The sequence below is a fragment of the Prunus persica genome, chromosome G5 (assembly GCF_000346465.2).
Source record: "Prunus persica cultivar Lovell chromosome G5, Prunus_persica_NCBIv2, whole genome shotgun sequence".
Classification (NCBI taxonomy): Eukaryota; Viridiplantae; Streptophyta; class Magnoliopsida; order Rosales; family Rosaceae; genus Prunus; species Prunus persica.
In genome coordinates, this window is record NC_034013.1 from 6,283,977 (window position 1) to 6,300,436 (window position 16,460).

At 36.9% G+C, this 16,460-nt stretch overlaps 3 protein-coding genes and 1 non-coding gene across 4 annotated transcripts; 2 read left to right on the forward strand and 2 right to left on the reverse strand.

Moving 5' to 3' along the window:
* Nucleotides 374-6,968, forward strand: LOC18776023 (T-complex protein 1 subunit alpha). The gene is made up of 17 exons (XM_007209798.2): nucleotides 374-708; nucleotides 792-856; nucleotides 1,350-1,439; nucleotides 1,551-1,637; nucleotides 1,746-1,805; nucleotides 1,962-2,012; nucleotides 2,357-2,452; nucleotides 2,703-2,768; nucleotides 2,904-3,121; nucleotides 3,518-3,614; nucleotides 4,221-4,307; nucleotides 4,561-4,695; nucleotides 4,903-5,007; nucleotides 5,685-5,813; nucleotides 5,895-6,022; nucleotides 6,338-6,428; nucleotides 6,530-6,968. Exons 1-17 carry the CDS (start codon nucleotides 636-638, stop codon nucleotides 6,611-6,613), a joined length of 1,662 nt encoding a protein of 553 aa, XP_007209860.1. The 5' UTR covers nucleotides 374-635; the 3' UTR covers nucleotides 6,614-6,968.
* LOC109949112 lies at nucleotides 7,620-9,352 on the forward strand. The gene has a single exon (XM_020563490.1). It carries the CDS (start codon nucleotides 8,038-8,040, stop codon nucleotides 8,974-8,976), a length of 939 nt encoding a protein of 312 aa, XP_020419079.1. The 5' UTR covers nucleotides 7,620-8,037; the 3' UTR covers nucleotides 8,977-9,352.
* On the reverse strand, nucleotides 7,687-7,759 carry TRNAK-CUU. The gene has a single exon. It is a non-coding gene; the product is annotated as a tRNA-Lys (tRNA).
* On the reverse strand, nucleotides 9,745-16,197 carry LOC18776687 (GATA transcription factor 26). The gene is made up of 8 exons (XM_007209813.2): nucleotides 15,641-16,197; nucleotides 13,678-14,049; nucleotides 12,621-13,050; nucleotides 12,115-12,187; nucleotides 11,566-11,669; nucleotides 10,953-11,139; nucleotides 10,757-10,868; nucleotides 9,745-10,369 (listed from the first exon to the last, which is right to left on the reverse strand). Exons 1-8 carry the CDS (start codon nucleotides 15,678-15,680, stop codon nucleotides 10,059-10,061), a joined length of 1,629 nt encoding a protein of 542 aa, XP_007209875.1. The 5' UTR covers nucleotides 15,681-16,197; the 3' UTR covers nucleotides 9,745-10,058.

Consider the following 16,460-nt stretch of genomic DNA (forward strand, 5'->3'; position numbering starts at 1 on the left):
TTAAAAAAGATAATGGGTAGTTGTGTTCCATAAAAATAGGATCCATTATCTGCTTTTTCTTTTTTTTTTTTAATTTTTTTAAATATGAAAAAGTATGAATTTATCATTTTATCCTCATTTAATTAATAATTTGAATTCTTAATGTTTGCATTAACCAAGGGCATTTTCTGGTATTTTGAATGTTTCACCATTCTCTGCCTTTTGCTTTATATATATAGATTAAAAAGATTATCGCTTGTATTAAAAAACTGGAAGGTTATAGTAGTTACCTAGTTATGTTATTGTGTAGGGCACGCAACTCGCCTATAACCTGGGCCTACGATGGAAGCCCATATAGAATGAAAATCGGGCATCGGGCTTCGTTTTCCTTAGCAAAGTGGACCGTTTATGGGTTCGAGCGTTTTCGTAGAAAGAAGCCCAAAACGACGCCGTGGAGATGCGAAACCCTTTCATGTCGAGGTGGTGAGAATGCGAGAAGGGCTTTGTGTTTTGTACTAGAGAAATTCGAGACTCGCATTTTGCAGTTTTACAGTAAACACTTTCTACTTCGTTCTCATTCTCTTCCTACTTGGTCCAAATATCCGATCTAGGGTTTATCTAGGGTTTCTACTCTCTCTCTCTCAAGCCAAGCACAAATGACTATGTCCTCACAGACCCCCGATATCTTGGGCGACCGTCAGTACGGTCAGGACGTTCGCACCCAAAATGGTACTCTCTCTCTCAGAGTTTTCATTTTTAGGTCTTGTACTGAAACGGTGCTAATTTGTTTGGCTTCGTTTTGGTGAACACAGTGATGGCCTGTCAAGCTGTTGCAAACATTGTCAAATCCTCACTTGGCCCCGTTGGCCTCGACAAGGTATTCCATCCCCTTCTCTCTCTATGAAAACACACATACATACCAGAGATATTTGTATACGCATGAGATGTTATGTGTTTATGAGGTTTCAGTTCAGCAACTACTATTCTATCTACTATGAAATGGTGGCACTTTACCTCTTTGCTCCCTTTCTCGTGGGTTTGTGTGTGCGAAATTATCTCTTTTTAAAAATAAAATAAAAAACTTTAAACTAAGTTGCTTGGTGTATTTCACTACTTAAAAGTTTCAACTTTGCAGTTTTTATATGAAGTGTGTCTTTGATAATTATGCCTTATAGTGGAATGGAATACACTGTTTTTTGTTTTCTTAAATGAATTTTAAGATGGTAAATTAGTATGCATAAACTTACTTGTGGAGTTTACCTTTGTCTAATGTGGCACTGAATCTAATACCCCTTTAATTGTACACTGTTGTAGATTATGTATGCAAGGGTTTCAGCTAATTTACTCTGTTTATTGATTGGTTATTTCAGATGCTTGTGGATGATATTGGTGATGTGACTATTACTAATGATGGAGCTACTATACTCAAGATGCTAGAAGTTGAGCACCCTGCTGCCAAGGTGGGTAAAATTTGGTTATTTCTTGCTAATATGATACTATAGATGCATTTATACGTGTCAGAATGCTTGTTCCTATCAAATATATCATATAGTTTCGTTTAAGCTGTACAGGTGCTTGTGGAGCTGGCTGAGCTTCAAGATCGGGAAGTTGGAGATGGGACGACATCAGTGGTCATTGTAGCTGCAGAGTTGCTTAAGGTAATCTTGTTTGCTTGTTCTTCTCACTTCATATGCTTTTCGAGAAGCTATCTGATGTTCTAAAGCTTGGTGACTTGGAAATCTAACTTTTTGACTCTAATTCTACAGAGAGCAAATGATCTAGTAAGGAACAAAATTCACCCAACATCCATAATCAGTGGTTACAGAGTGAGCGCTTTTTATTTTTTCCTTTTTTCTCTTGTTTTAATATTTAGTAACTGCATCCACGTATGCTTTTTGCAAAATGTGTTGTGGCTTATAACATGTTACTTTTTTGTTGTGAACAATCCCTTATGTTTGACCCTTTCTTTGCATTGTGTACAGCTTGCTATGAGGGAAGCTTGCAAGTATGTTGAGGAAAAATTAGCCGTGAAGGTGAGGCTCCTCAAGTGAATTATTCTTTTGAAATTTGTTGAAAAGTAGAAGGGTCCCTTGTTATGGGAATAAGTGTCCTTTTGGTTGTACAGACTGTAGTGCTTCTGTTACATCGTGTAATCTCTTAGAGGTTTTGAAGTATAGTAATGGTGTGGAAAGAAGTTGATAATTTTGGATGTTCAATTGGCTCATACCAAGAAGACTTACTGGTCATACACTCATAGTCATGATAGTCACCAGGCCTTATGCTTTGACATAGACAGAAATTTTATGGTAAAGTTGTAAAATGCTTGATATATAAAATGTTCCTGTTTGATTAATTGATATTTTCTTGATTTTCCAAGGTTGACAAGCTTGGAAAAGATTCTCTAGTAAATTGTGCAAAGACAAGCATGTCCTCAAAGTTGATAGGTGGTGACAGTGACTTCTTTGCGAATATGGTATGCTTATATGTTGGATATGCTGTTCGGAATTTGTATTTACTTAGTAATGAAATCTTATTTGTGAATCAAATATTTATTTTCTTAAGTGTCAATATTGCTGGATTTGTCATTTATAGAATTATTTTTCTCATATAAAATTTGTAGGTATGTCAGGTATTTATTTGTGATTTCTGGAGCAGTAGAAACCCTTAATTTTCTTTTGTACTTGTATGTTTTGATGATATTAGTATATAATTGGTTTTTGAAGGTTGTAGATGCAGTACAAGCAGTAAAGATGACCAATGCTAGAGGGGAAGTCAAGTACCCAATCAAGGTCAGTACTTCGTAGTTATATATTCACATGTGATTCATGAAGGTTCCATCATGAGCCATTATCTTTCTTTTTATATCATTCTATCTGTTTGTTATTGCCAACATACTATATCTTAATTGCTCTTTTAATTTTCAGGGGATTAATATTTTGAAAGCTCATGGGAAAAGTGCTAGAGATAGCTATCTCTTGACAGGTTATGCGCTAAATACAGGCCGTGCTGCACAAGGAATGCCACTTAGAGTTGCCCCTGCGAGGATTGCCTGTCTTGACTTTAATCTTCAGAAGACAAAAATGCAAATGGGTGTCCAAGTTTTAGTTAGTGATCCCAGGGAGCTTGAAAAAATTCGCCAAAGGTGTGAAGATAATGGACCCTAATTTTCTTTTAACTTGTATATTATACCGTGAACTATTTTGCAGACCCTATCTTTAGCATGCCAATGGACACACGCAATTAGTCTTATCTATTATATAAGGTTTTTACAGTGAGATATGTTGAGGGCATGAACACAGTTTAGCATACTGTGGTGATATTATGTAATCTGTTCTCCATGCTGTTAAAAAAAACTTGCTCAATTACACTTTCATCAGTGAAATTGATAGGCCAATATAGAATTATGGCACGTGCCTATGATTTCCATATTGCTATGATGCCTCGGACATAATGGTAACTGCCTCAAATGGATTGGTTTGGGAAATTAAGGATGTCACATATGTTTGGTAATGTACTAACAACACTCATGTCTCCACAGGGAAGCGGATATGACGAAAGAGCGTATTGAAAAACTCCTGAAAGCTGGAGCAAATGTTATTCTGACTACAAAAGGGATTGACGACATGGCACTCAAGGCAAGATTTTTAGTGATTTGTTTTATCAACTGCTTTAGCTAAGTCATGGCTGATATTCGATTTTGAAGTACCAGACTGGGTCAGAAAAACATTGTTATTGTAAATTATAGTTACTGTTAGCTTGTTCATACCTTTTGACGTGGCTGGAATTTGTATTTCTGAAGGCTCCTGGTTAAATGTTTTTCTAATTACCATTTGTAGGTTCTCTTATTGAAAATTCTGCAACACCTTCTTGAGGATATGTTACTTGTATCCACTTCAGCACCTCTTTGAGTTAATAAGATATGCTGTAGTTTAATACAAAAGCGTAAAAGTTTGAGGTTTCAACCTAATGATTTTAGGAAATGAACAAGTAGGTGTACTCTCTTTATTTTAACTCCCTTATGGTTATTTCGCAATACAAAGGGAGATATACAATACAAATGTGTTTCCTTTTAAATATTGATGATGTGGGTATATGCTGAGTCGGTCTTGTGGGTTCACTGTTATTACAGTGATCTACGACGTGCAATCTGTTTACAATGAGTTTGTGTATGAATGTTTATCCCATGCACTATAGTAAGTTTGTTGGTTATATAAATTTAATGTACGTGATTGTTGTTTCAGTATTTTGTGGAGGCTGGTGCTATTGCTGTAAGACGTGTTCAGAAAGAAGATATGCGCCATGTTGCTAAAGCTACCGGTGCAACAATGGTAATTTCCTCTTATGCTTCTTTAATAACATAATTATCTCGCAGATTTATTTTCCTTTGGAAATTGACAACCAGATATTCAGATGACTAATGATGTTTAGATTTTAAAATAGTTAAAACTTATTTTCAATTTTGCATCTTTCTTCAATCAAGTAGATCCATATGTATGTTTCCAATGATAAACAAGCACAACCTGTATAAGCATGTCATCTTGTTTCTTATTTTATCCCCCTTATTTTCTTTTGGATCTGCAGGTTTCAACTTTTGCTGATATGGAAGGGGAGGAAACATTTGATTCTTCACTGCTCGGATCCGCTGATGAAGTTGTGGAGGAGCGCATTTCTGATGATGATGTAATTTTGATAAAAGGAACGAAAAATAATAGTGCGGTGAGTGATTTTAATTAAATTTAATACAATTTTCCTCCTTGACTTTGGGGTCTAATTGGTTCTTTTGAAATTTATGCATTTATCTATATGACTTGGATAAGTGCATAACCCTGACCAACCTATGTTAAGAACTAATGAAGTTACACTAGTATTACATTTACTATATTCATATGGTATGGTCTGATTTTCTCAATATATTATTTTCAGGTTTCTTTGATCCTCAGAGGTGCAAATGATTATATGCTTGATGAGATGGAAAGAGCTCTTCATGATGCTTTGTCTATTGTCAAGAGAACCCTAGAGTCAAACTCGGTAAAATTTGGCACTTCCTGTTAATGTTCTGCATTGTTTGGCAATGGTTATAAATTAATGATATTTTTTCCTTTAATTAGTATGGTTGCAGGAAAATTATGGCATATAGTGGCACTTTGATAAGTTATCTTCTGTTTTCTTCACTGTCATCATATCATTGCAGGAAACTTCTAAAAGTTATATTTGAGTTTTGTGTTGTTTTGCTTAAACATGGTGGTAATTCTTTATCAGCAAATGGAAAGCAGAAGCCTTTGTCCCCTTTTACTTGGGCTTTTCCGTAAGAAAACACCTCACATTTCTTTCATATATTAGTGATAGGAAAAGGATCAGAACCATTTTAAATTTACTATCTTCTAAACTAAATCATCTTTGCCACTATTTGCTATTAATCAGGTCTTTTGTCATGCGAAATGGATTACTACTGCTGTTCACTTGATTTATATTAAATTAGAATCTTTTATCAATGTTTTTCCGTATATTTTTCCAATCATGTGTATGGTGTGAGGATGTGCAATGCATTTTTCAATGGAAGGAAGAAGAACAAAATGGGAATGTTTCACTACCAAGTTTGGTGTTGTGGTTTGATTGTGAATTTTCGTGTTACTTTTTTTTTTTTTTTTGGAATAGAAACATTGTGTTACTTATATACCTAACTCATTGATATATTGACCATGCAGGTGGTAGCAGGTGGAGGTGCAGTTGAGTCTGCGTTGTCTGTGTATTTGGAGTGTTTTGCTACAACATTAGGATCGCGTGAGCAGTTGGCAATTGCCGAGTTTGCTGAATCTTTGTTAATTATACCGAAGGTTCTAGATTTCTGTTGTATTCCTGTTTTCTGCTATTGTTATCTGCTCATGGTGTTTATAGTCACTGTTTATCTGGTTTAGGTGCTGGCTGTCAATGCTGCCAAGGATTCTACAGACTTAGTTGCAAAACTACGGGCCAATCACCACATTGCACAAACCAAGGCACCAACCAGGGCACAAACCAAGGCTGATCAGAAGGATTATTCTAGGTATTTTGATTTCTGACATGGCAAATTCTGCCTGATTTTCATTTTTTATTTTGGGGAGCTCTTACATGAGTGAGAGTCTATATTCGACATGTAGGTTTCCTTTTTTTCTTTTTTTTTCCCATCGTCCTCTTTGTTTGTGGTGTGTCTGTATATTGAATTTAGTGGCATTATGATTATACTTGCTCATATCCAATATGTGACAAAGAGATGCCAATATGATAATAATGCAACTGAAATTATTCTGTCTTGGATGCATAGAAATCCTTACAGATTATGTGACTGCTTACTTACGGTGATTGCTCTAAATTATTGCAGCATGGGGTTAGACCTTTTAAAGGGAGAAGTCCGCGACAACTTAAAAGCCGGAGTCATTGAGCCTGCAATGAGTAAAGTGAAGATAATTCAGGTACCAAATTCTAGATACAAATTCAGTAATATTTATAGGATAAATCTTGTTTAATGACAGTCTTGTGACGTTTGTTAACATGAAACTTTTTTGTTTGGCAGTTTGCAACTGAAGCAGCTATTACAATTCTCCGAATTGATGACATGATCAGGCTAGTCAAAGATGAAAGTCAAAATGAGGATTAAGGTGCGCAGATAGCATTTGACATTGTCCTTTTCTTTTTGTGTTCGAAGTAGGAGCGGGAAGTCAATCCATGCCAAACATGACTTTAAGGTTTATATTCCTTCCCTGCACCAAAGAGGACTTGTTGATGTCGTTTGTTTGGGAATTTGTATCAAACTCTTGTTTTAGGTGAAATGGTTTTCTAAGGTTTGGGTGAGAGGTGGAGTTTATTAACCGATGGTGGTTTCCGGCTAGCACTCGAGCTGGAAATGTTTTGTATTGATTAGTAAGTAGATGTTTGTAATGGCCATTTTGGAAACAGAAATGTGAAACCTTTTTTTGGCGGCGAAATGGCAGTGTCCTTGTTAGCTTTTCTCACCTTTTCTTATTGAATGATTTGGGTCGAGAAAATATGTAGTGGGGAATAAGATGAAAATATGGGCAAGTGAAATTGATTGAATTTAGCCCATGAAATTTTTTTGGAAATATGCAGTGCTAATACAGAAGCCGTACCCAGAATAGAAAGAAAAAGTTACAGATCGATAGACTCTGGCAGCTGAAACTGAACTTGGATTTGGAGAGCTCGTACGTGGAAAAAGATGAAAAAAATGGCCTGGAATTCGGTTTTCAAATTTCAAAGGCCAAGAGAGCATGCAGTTGAATCTATAATTAATGTCAACCCAGTCATCATCTTCTCACGTTTCAACACCATTCCAGTCGCCTTGACGATGAGCTTCTTCTCCCTCACTAATTGTGTGATGCATTGAGTTCAAATCAGAAAATACCCATTCCAGTCGCTTTGACTATGAGCTTCTTCTGTGATGCATTGAGTTCAAACCAAAAACTACCCCTTGAATATGGACGACGACGAAAGAAGACTCAAAACACCCTTTGAAACGTTGAAGCATGCCAGCCAAGAAGCATTCTACTCCTGCAGAATTACAAGCCAAGCCATGCTGTGCATGGCTTGCATACATTCCACTCTTTTCATTTTTTCAAAAATAAAAAGAGAAAAAGAAGCAGAGCTTTTGAAATTTGAGACAAATGCATCAGCAGCTTCTGTTGATTGCAAGAATTTAAAATAAAATAAAATTTTCGCCCACCGTGGGGCTCGAACCCACGACCACAAGGTTAAGAGCCTTGCGCTCTACCAACTGAGCTAGACGGGCTTGGTGCTGAAGTTGCTTTTAAATTATATTTCAAGTAACAGTAAAAAATTCAAACACCCGCTTTATCAAAATAACCAAAAGTGAATGCGCGCCTAAATCCAATTTCATCACTCATCCTCCACCGTTGATCAGAAAATGAGCGGGAATCTTCCAAATCAAACCCTTACACACAAAAAAATCATTGAAAAAATAATAAAAATATGCAAACCCTTTAAAAGGAGAAGACTGAAAGAAGAGCAAATGGACGAAGACGAAAACCCAAACAAACCCCATCTCATATGGACGACGGCGCCGACAGCTACGAGTACGAGAACGACTCGTCGTCTGAGTCCAGCTCCGGCTCGGTGGCCTGCACCGGCATTATTATGGTCTCGCCACCGGAGAGCTCAGAGGATGACGAAGCTCACAACAACAGAGCCTCCCAAGACGTGTTCCAGACCCCACCCGAATACTCATACCCGCCAACCTCCGAAGGGAAAACTCCGTCGCTGGAAGTTAATACGAGCGACGACGATCCTCCGTACGAGGATGTTGGAGACGGGCGAGGCGTAATCGTGGCCTTCGGCGAAGGTACGGGTGCGGTGGATTTGGGAGGGGACACGGATCTAGGGTTTGCAGAGGCTGCAGCGGTGGAATGTAGGGTTTTGAGGAGGGAATTGTCCCCGGAAGGCGGTTTACTGGAACCCCCATTGAAGAAATTGAAGGATTCCGAGCACAATTTGGGAAAATTTGAGCCCTCCTGTAGTTCCACTGAAAGTCTCGAAATTGACGGTTGCGATGAGAGTTCGGGTGAGGAAGGCTCGGAGGAAAGGAAGCTGAACTCTTCTGACAACGAGAGCGAGAGTGCTGTCGAAGAAACTCAATCGAACAGTGATGAAAAAGACAGCGTTGTGGAGATGGAGGATGGCGGCGAGGAATGCCTGGATGATGTGATGAGGGGTACACCAAATGTGACTATTGAGGAATTGCGGCGAATAGACAGCCCGTGGCGAGGGCGGGCTCTGCCACGATCGATCGTGCAGCCAGGTTCTAGTGCTATGGATGGTGAGGATATGGTGCAGAATGAGGTTGCTATATTGGATGTGTTGAAACTTCTGAAAGACAAGTATGATGGTGATGGTGATGATGTGGTTGACAATGGTAGTTTTTGGGAGATAAGTAGGCGTCGAGGCATGACTTTTCCCCGGCCATCGTGGTGGCCAGAAGGCGGGTTCTGATTTGAAGAAGAGTCAAGTTTGACGAGCAGCAGCATTGCAACAGAGGTAGGACTTTTGGAAGTTGTAAATGGGGGGTTTATTACTAAAGTTAGGATGAAACAGCTATTTTTAGTATAGAAAGTCTTGCTTGTGAATTGGGTTGCATCACCTTCTTGTATTACATTTATGTCTAACCTTCTTGGTCTTTTTGCGTTTATTTAAAAAGAACACATTGCTCAGGCTTTCTTCTTTTGAAGTTTCACAATTTGGAAAAATATATCTTTTGAAAGGAATTGGCCTATGGTTTGAATATGTATTATTTCTTTGATATTGCTCTTTTATGTCAATAAATTTTTATTTTGGTTTGATATATAAACCTCCCCCCATCTTTAGTTTCTCAGTTGATCACCTCTCCAAACAGAAAAATGCCAAAAAGAGAAGTGGTATTTGATGGTCCTAAAAAATTTAGAATATCTCAGATTCTACCAATATCTTAAAAAGGGTGTGAGTTTAGTTGAAGACACGTTGAACCTTAACCCCACATGAAGGAAACCCATATCCTAATTCCTACATCCCAGACTTTTAAGAAAAGTAGCAAACCAACAAACCTTAGTATTCTTGAGTGGATAATTGGATAAGAAAGACCTTATCGTTAAGATATTTAGTCAACAATCTGAACAATTCTAGCATCCTAGAAAAAGGCATAAAGGAAGGCTAAATGTCCACTACCTTCACATGCATCACGCAAAGTTTTTTTTTTTTTTTTCTCTCTTTAATAAGCAACAAACAAGCCACCAAACGAGTATCTGGCTTATTAAGAAAGACAGAAACTAAAATTCATACAAAATTATGGAACTTACCAGTTGTGCAATATAAGCTTATATTACAACCTGTTTGTCAACCTATACAAAAAGCCCCACCCAAATTTCATCCCTTAAGAGTTCCAGGTTCAAAGAGGTAAAGGGAAAAAAAGAGCAACCATCAAACCTCATTCACATGTCTTTACCATTCAAAATACATGAACCCTGTCATCGCTTTAGGCAGAAGGCGTGGTACCTATATAATTCTATTGATCAACATAGCGTTCGACATTTTCACGTTTGTCACGGATGGAGTACGTGTGGGTATATTGAGCTACTACTAGTGCTTGCCTGCTGGGCACCAAAACTCATGGCTGGGTGAAGAAGCTCTGCTTGTGCGAAAGATCCATTGGATGGCAAATGCAGTAGAAGATCCTGATCAGAACTTTCATCAACAAAATTCATAGATTCCATCAAGAAAGAGCTACCATCTGCAGGCAAAGCAAATAGGCTTCTTGGACTAAAGCAAGAACCATCATAGTCCATGAGATCCTTGTTTTCATTGCTACCCTTCACGATTATCCTTTTGGGGCTCTTCATCATCATCTTTACATCTGAAAGATGCAAGATAGTTAAGAACAGTTACAATGTACAATAAATTGAAGGGGGAATTGTGAAAAGATGATAAACTATTTCTCAAATGTTGTTCCATAGGTTTTGAAGTTTTGAGTAAATATTAGCAGCTGAAAGTGAAAAGATTCATTTTAGCCTCCTAAATTGTGTTACTAACATTTCACTATCATGATGCAAAGAATTAATGTTATCTTTTGCAAATGCTCTTACCAATATTGCATGTTACACACGGGTGAAGAGAAGTAATGTTATGGTACTCAGATATGCACTCTCGTTTCATCTTTTGCGTAATGTTTCTATTTCAAAAAGACATATACTAGCAGAAACTTCACCATTCAACTAAATATAAGAGAGAACTTTCAGCTAACCTGGAAAACTTTGAGTCTCGCTGTCCCGCAGTCTCTTGACATGTCGAAAATTACTAGATGCCAGGGTGTTAGGCCCAGAAATAACAGACTTTCCAGGGCTAGTTTTACATTTCTGTAGCAAAAAATGGATAGCGACTATTATAAATTCACTTTTAAATTTTTTCTAATAATATTTAGATTTTCGAATAGCTCAAACCTTGAGAAGATGATAGCGTTCAACCCATTTAGATTTCGAAGAATTGGACAATACAAGCCTTTTCAAAGTCTTACAGTCTTCAGTTTTTGCCCCTAGAAAGGAGATATCAAAGACCCCTTCTGCTAGCAGTTGCTGAAAGGAAGTCGAATTCTCCCTGAATTGAGGACTATCGAACATGCTTTTGAGGCTGCAAATACAAAACAAACAAACCACCATGAATGTCATATATAATGTCCAACTTCTTAAATTCTCTTATGTAAGGTAGACTTGATAGTTAATCTATCCTTCAAACACACCATACTGACATTCCAAAAGAAATTGTATTCTATGTTTTCAAGCACACATGGTGATAATTTAACAACATGGCTCCATGTTCATTATGGGCCTCTGGGCAATTTCACTATGTGCAAAATAGGATGGTTCATTTCTGTAGGACTAGGTAACATATCTATCTTGCAACTGTGCACCCAGTGACATATTGCTTAAGTAATACAAAATAATAGCATGAAGAAGTATATGTTCACTGCCACAGTTGTAAACTTCTCTTGGAATTCAATATTCAGCGGTCAACGATAAAATATTCTATTAAAACATGAATGACAAGGCTTCTAACCTATAAGGAAATTTAACAACATCAACGGGAGGTAGATGTTTCAGTAATTGCTGTTGTTCCTCATTTGTCAACTGCCTCGTAAACTCTTCAAAATTTAAAATATCCTACACCAAACAAGAATTGTAACTATGTTAAGAGCTCAATATTGAAGGAACAACTTTCAAGCAGTGACCAATTATGACTGAATATACTTGAACTCCAGATCAGACTGTTGAAGTAGCATAGAATTAGGTAGAACTTAGAAGTAGCAGGAAATGACTAAGAAAAGAATAATAAACAAAAATTAAAGAAAATAATATCAGCTATTGAAAACCATATACTGTTGCCCGAAGGAAAAGTAGTTGTAAGTTTTACATCATAAAAATGTTTGGTAAATTTGGATATTGGGTTGAGTGAAAAATTGGGCATACATGGAACAATTCACATTCTGCAATAAGTAAGGGTTCATTAACTTGTTGAAATTAGGGTCTATATAGATAACAGAGAATCTTATCAGAGGGAATGGAATTGAGGGAATTGCCTTCTTTTATAACATACAATTCAACTTACATTTAAATCTACATGACACAATGGTGAATTATGGTTTCCCAAGATCTGGAAGTTGTCATACTGAGACTTATCCCTGCAAATACAAACAACACCAAATATTAGTTACAGCGAGAGAAATCGATTTTACTTCACCTTTCTCCAATAGTATCTTCTATTTTTAACCGCATGCAGATACTTCATTATAGCTTTGTATCACAGAAAAGGAAGTATTTCCATCCTACTACCAGCTACTTAAAAATGATCCATGACTCACATAAAGGTTGGATATTTTGTATTTCTAAGATATGTCCATAACAAAATGGTCCTAAATTTCTATCTGAGCCATGTTGGGCCCAGTACTCATTTTGAATACAAACAGTTATGTTATACAGCACATTAAATACTTTGTAGATCAATATGTGCATTGTACAAAGCATCCTAACTGAGCAGTAATACTCATGTTTGTCGTTTTGGCATATAATTAACGAGTACATATCACCTTGTTACATAGTTCAGGAGAGTGTTACCTTTTCAGTGGCTCTTGTTGCATCCCTTGTCCTGCAAGGTTATTCATCTTTCCAGTTACAGTACTGGTCATAATGACACCCTTATTATTATGTACATGAAGGGTTGCAGGATGGGAATAAGCCTCATTTATGTGGCACTGTTTGTTATCAACTGAAAGGGAGCTAGCTTCAGATTCCTCTTCTCGTGTTATTGAGCTGGGATGCCTCATGAGAACACTTCCATGCCCTATTTCAACAGAAACCATTGGTGTTTCACATTCAAAAAGCAGATCCTCTTCAGAAGACCCGGAAAAGTAAGAAGACTGTTGCTCATGTAAAATAGTATATAGATCCTTTGTAAGCCTTTCAACAGGAGATGGCTTAGGACGACCGATACAGGTCCTTTTCCTAGAAGGAACCATTGAGTCCCATACCATTGACTGAGCAGGACCTGAAAAAATCAGTCAAAAGAGTGAGAACTGTAAGAATTATTTGGCTACTTTATGAGAAATAATTTCATGAAGATGGTGAAAATCAAATTATTTGGAAGGTGTCTATCTTCATAAATATAAAATGATTAGCCTGATATATTATTGATCACTGCATTATATGAAAGACTAAGATGTGCACAAAAGGCTTCGAAGCGAACTGCTTGAATAAGAGATTCTGAAACACGAATGGAACCAAGGAAACCACTCGACTAGCAAAATTTCTTTTTTTGATCCAAAGGGCTAAGGCCTAAGGAAGGAAGATAAGAGTCGACCTCTGATAGTGGGTGTGGGAAAGAAGTGCTCTACCATTAAAAACTACTTTGGGCATAAGTTCCCTCCTTTTTTGACACATAGAACTAACAATCATTTCCTGGTCCACTCTTCTTCAACCGCAAATGCATCTCCAAATTTCAATCAAAATGAGCAATTTATAAAGGAATTTGCAGCTCTTTGTTTAGTTAATTTATCAACAATTTTGTCACCTTAAGTGTAACAACATAGAAGTAGACTCTCCTCTCATGGATCGAAAAAGCAGAGGAATATTTCAAACATCTATAATTGAATATTAATTGTCTTAAGTGTCCAACCTGTCAAATCACTTGCATCTGCACTGCCAAATTGTGCACAGCTCTCAGAGTTAGACACAGCAGACCCAGAACTGGACCTATTACTTGTATCTTCATCAGTTACCTTTCGGAAGCCATGGGCATAATCAGCAGCAACCCCTCCAACCATCACACTGTCAGGATTCTGCTTTCTTTTAACCAGTTTTATTTCTTTGTTTTTGTTTATAGATATGCTCTTCACCCTGGAAACCCTATGATCTTCATAATCATCAGGTTCAGCTCGAGCATGTAGAGGTGTATAATTTGCAAGTGTTCCCTTAGTCCTCCATCGAGATCCGCATGCATTGCAAAGTACTGGCTTGTCAGGTGGCCCGTTGCGCCAAAGGGGAGTGCCTGTTGCAATGCTTGGTTGTCAGCATTTAATATGCAGAAAATTACTTAAGCCAGAAGAAGATGTAAAGCAGATAAACATAATTGAACAAGCCTAATTGTTTCTATTAAAATGGAGAAACTAGTGGTTGGCACTTGCCACTACTCACAGCTTAACTAGGCCAAGGCTTAATTTCTGTACCTAAATAACTGTAATAAAGAAGAAAAAAATACACAGCAAACGCTACTTTAAATAATTTCGTAACAAAAGACAGATAAGGACTACTGATGAGTGATGACTATTCTACTTGTAGTATAATACTGGCTGAAATTCAACTCTTTGGCAGGAGTCTAAACCAAGGCACAACAACTGAGTAACAATCAACAATCAATAGGAGTTGGCATTGATCATGAGTTTCTAATCAACACCCTCATTCTGTGTTTGCAATGAGTAAAAGCCCCAACATTCACTTGGCTACACGCAAAAAAGAAAAAGAAAAAGAAAAAAGAAGCTAAAGCTACTGTACTTCCCCACACTACTGATTATACATTATTAGAATAAACACAGATAGAAGGCACTTTACAAGTTAAACAATGATTTCAACCACAGAGAAAAGTTGGAATTTCAGAAACAAAATGGATGAGGATTGAATTTCACAAGGCTGAGGCGAGTTGTTAATTTCAAGGGATGAATATCTTGGAAGCCAACAAATGCACTACATACTGAGTTCTGAAACTGGAACTAGAGTGTCCGGGAATGACAAGGAACGGTGTCACTTCAACATTTAAATTTGGTACAAGTTTTCTATTACAATACAAATAACTTTAAGTATTCAATTTAACAGTTTCAAGGTTTAAGCTTTAGAACAAGTAGCATTCGATTAGATTGACTTCACATCAAGAGTGCATGGAAGAACATTTTAAAACAATACGCAAGAAGAATGGGATAAAACTAGACCAGAGAATACGGAGCAAAATCTAGAGAAACCGTCCAATTAACATAAGGTGGCAATATGGTTCACAAAGAATGTGGGAAAGAAGACTGTCACTAACTTATGGAAGGGATGAAGGAACCGAAACACGGACATTATGAAAGGTAAATTTGTTGGTAACTGAATCATTTACTTAGATTACAGACACAAATTATTGCTTCGACAAGGTATTTTCAGGATGATAAAGACCTCAAGAACAATGAGCAAGCATACAAAATCAAACATTACTCTAGAAGTTTTCCAGTACGCAACAGATACAAACTTAAATACGCATTCTGGGACATGTCAAACTTCGAGTGACAGTCAAACACCAATCAAGAGAAAGTAAAGGGTTGAAAAAATGTCATGAAACAAAATCAAACTCAAACCACTACAGAAATCAATAGAAAATAGGATGCTGCTAGTAGTGAATTCAGGCGAACTGAATAACACAAGGCCTCATACGTTTCAAATATTGTTTTTTACTTTTTCTCACTCTTGCTCTCTTCCATTTTGTGATTCAATTTTTTTATTTCTGTACATATAAAACCCAGAATATTTATTCCGAACAAAAATTGAAATGAGGACCCAATTTTTGAAGTACTCAAAATTATAAAAGAAAAAATGGAGAAACAAGAACTCACTTGTAACTCCACAGTGATAGCAAGGTCCTTGCTTGCCCATGTCTCTCTCTTTTCTTCAAGTGAAGAGAACTAAATTCAACGAAAATTTACAGAACCAAAAAAAGAGAGAAAATAATTTATTGGCTAAAAAGTGGGAAAAAAGAACGAAAATTTGTGCAAAATAAGATTTTTCTCTTCAACTTTTTTATGGCATATACTAGCGAGTATCCAAGGCTTTTCTGCAGCAAACCCAGAGCGAGAGTCTGCAGAAGAAAGCAAAAGCCAAAAGACCCAGAAGAGTTTTATGTCTTATAGTCCCAAAAATTCACAAAAAACAGCCAAACATCACAGAGAAATTAAGGGATTGAGATGGGTTTTTAGCTGGGAATCTGTACAATCCAATGGAAGAGAAAAGACCATTAGAGGAATCTCATAAATGGGTGTGAAAAGGGAAGATGAAATGTGAGAGAGAGAGAGAGAGAGAGAGAGAGAGAGAGAGAGGGATGTTGTGTTTTGTGTCTGTGTTGTTGTATTGTATATGAAGTAAATGTTCAGCTTTCTCTGCTTTATTTTTGATGTCATTGAAAGATTTCTTCAACCCCTTTTTATTATTAATGTTAATGTAAAAGAATTTAATTAGTTTTTTAACCTGTTAATTTGTGAATGAGGTAAAGGAATATTATTGCATATATCCTGTTGACTACAGACTTTTCTGCTCTGTGCATCATAAATTTTCCAAACTCCATAAAAATGAAGCCATTAAAATCAAAGCACTGACCCTGAAAATTTGAGAAAAGAATTTGACTATAAATAAAACTAATGCAAATGGGAAAGATTAGCC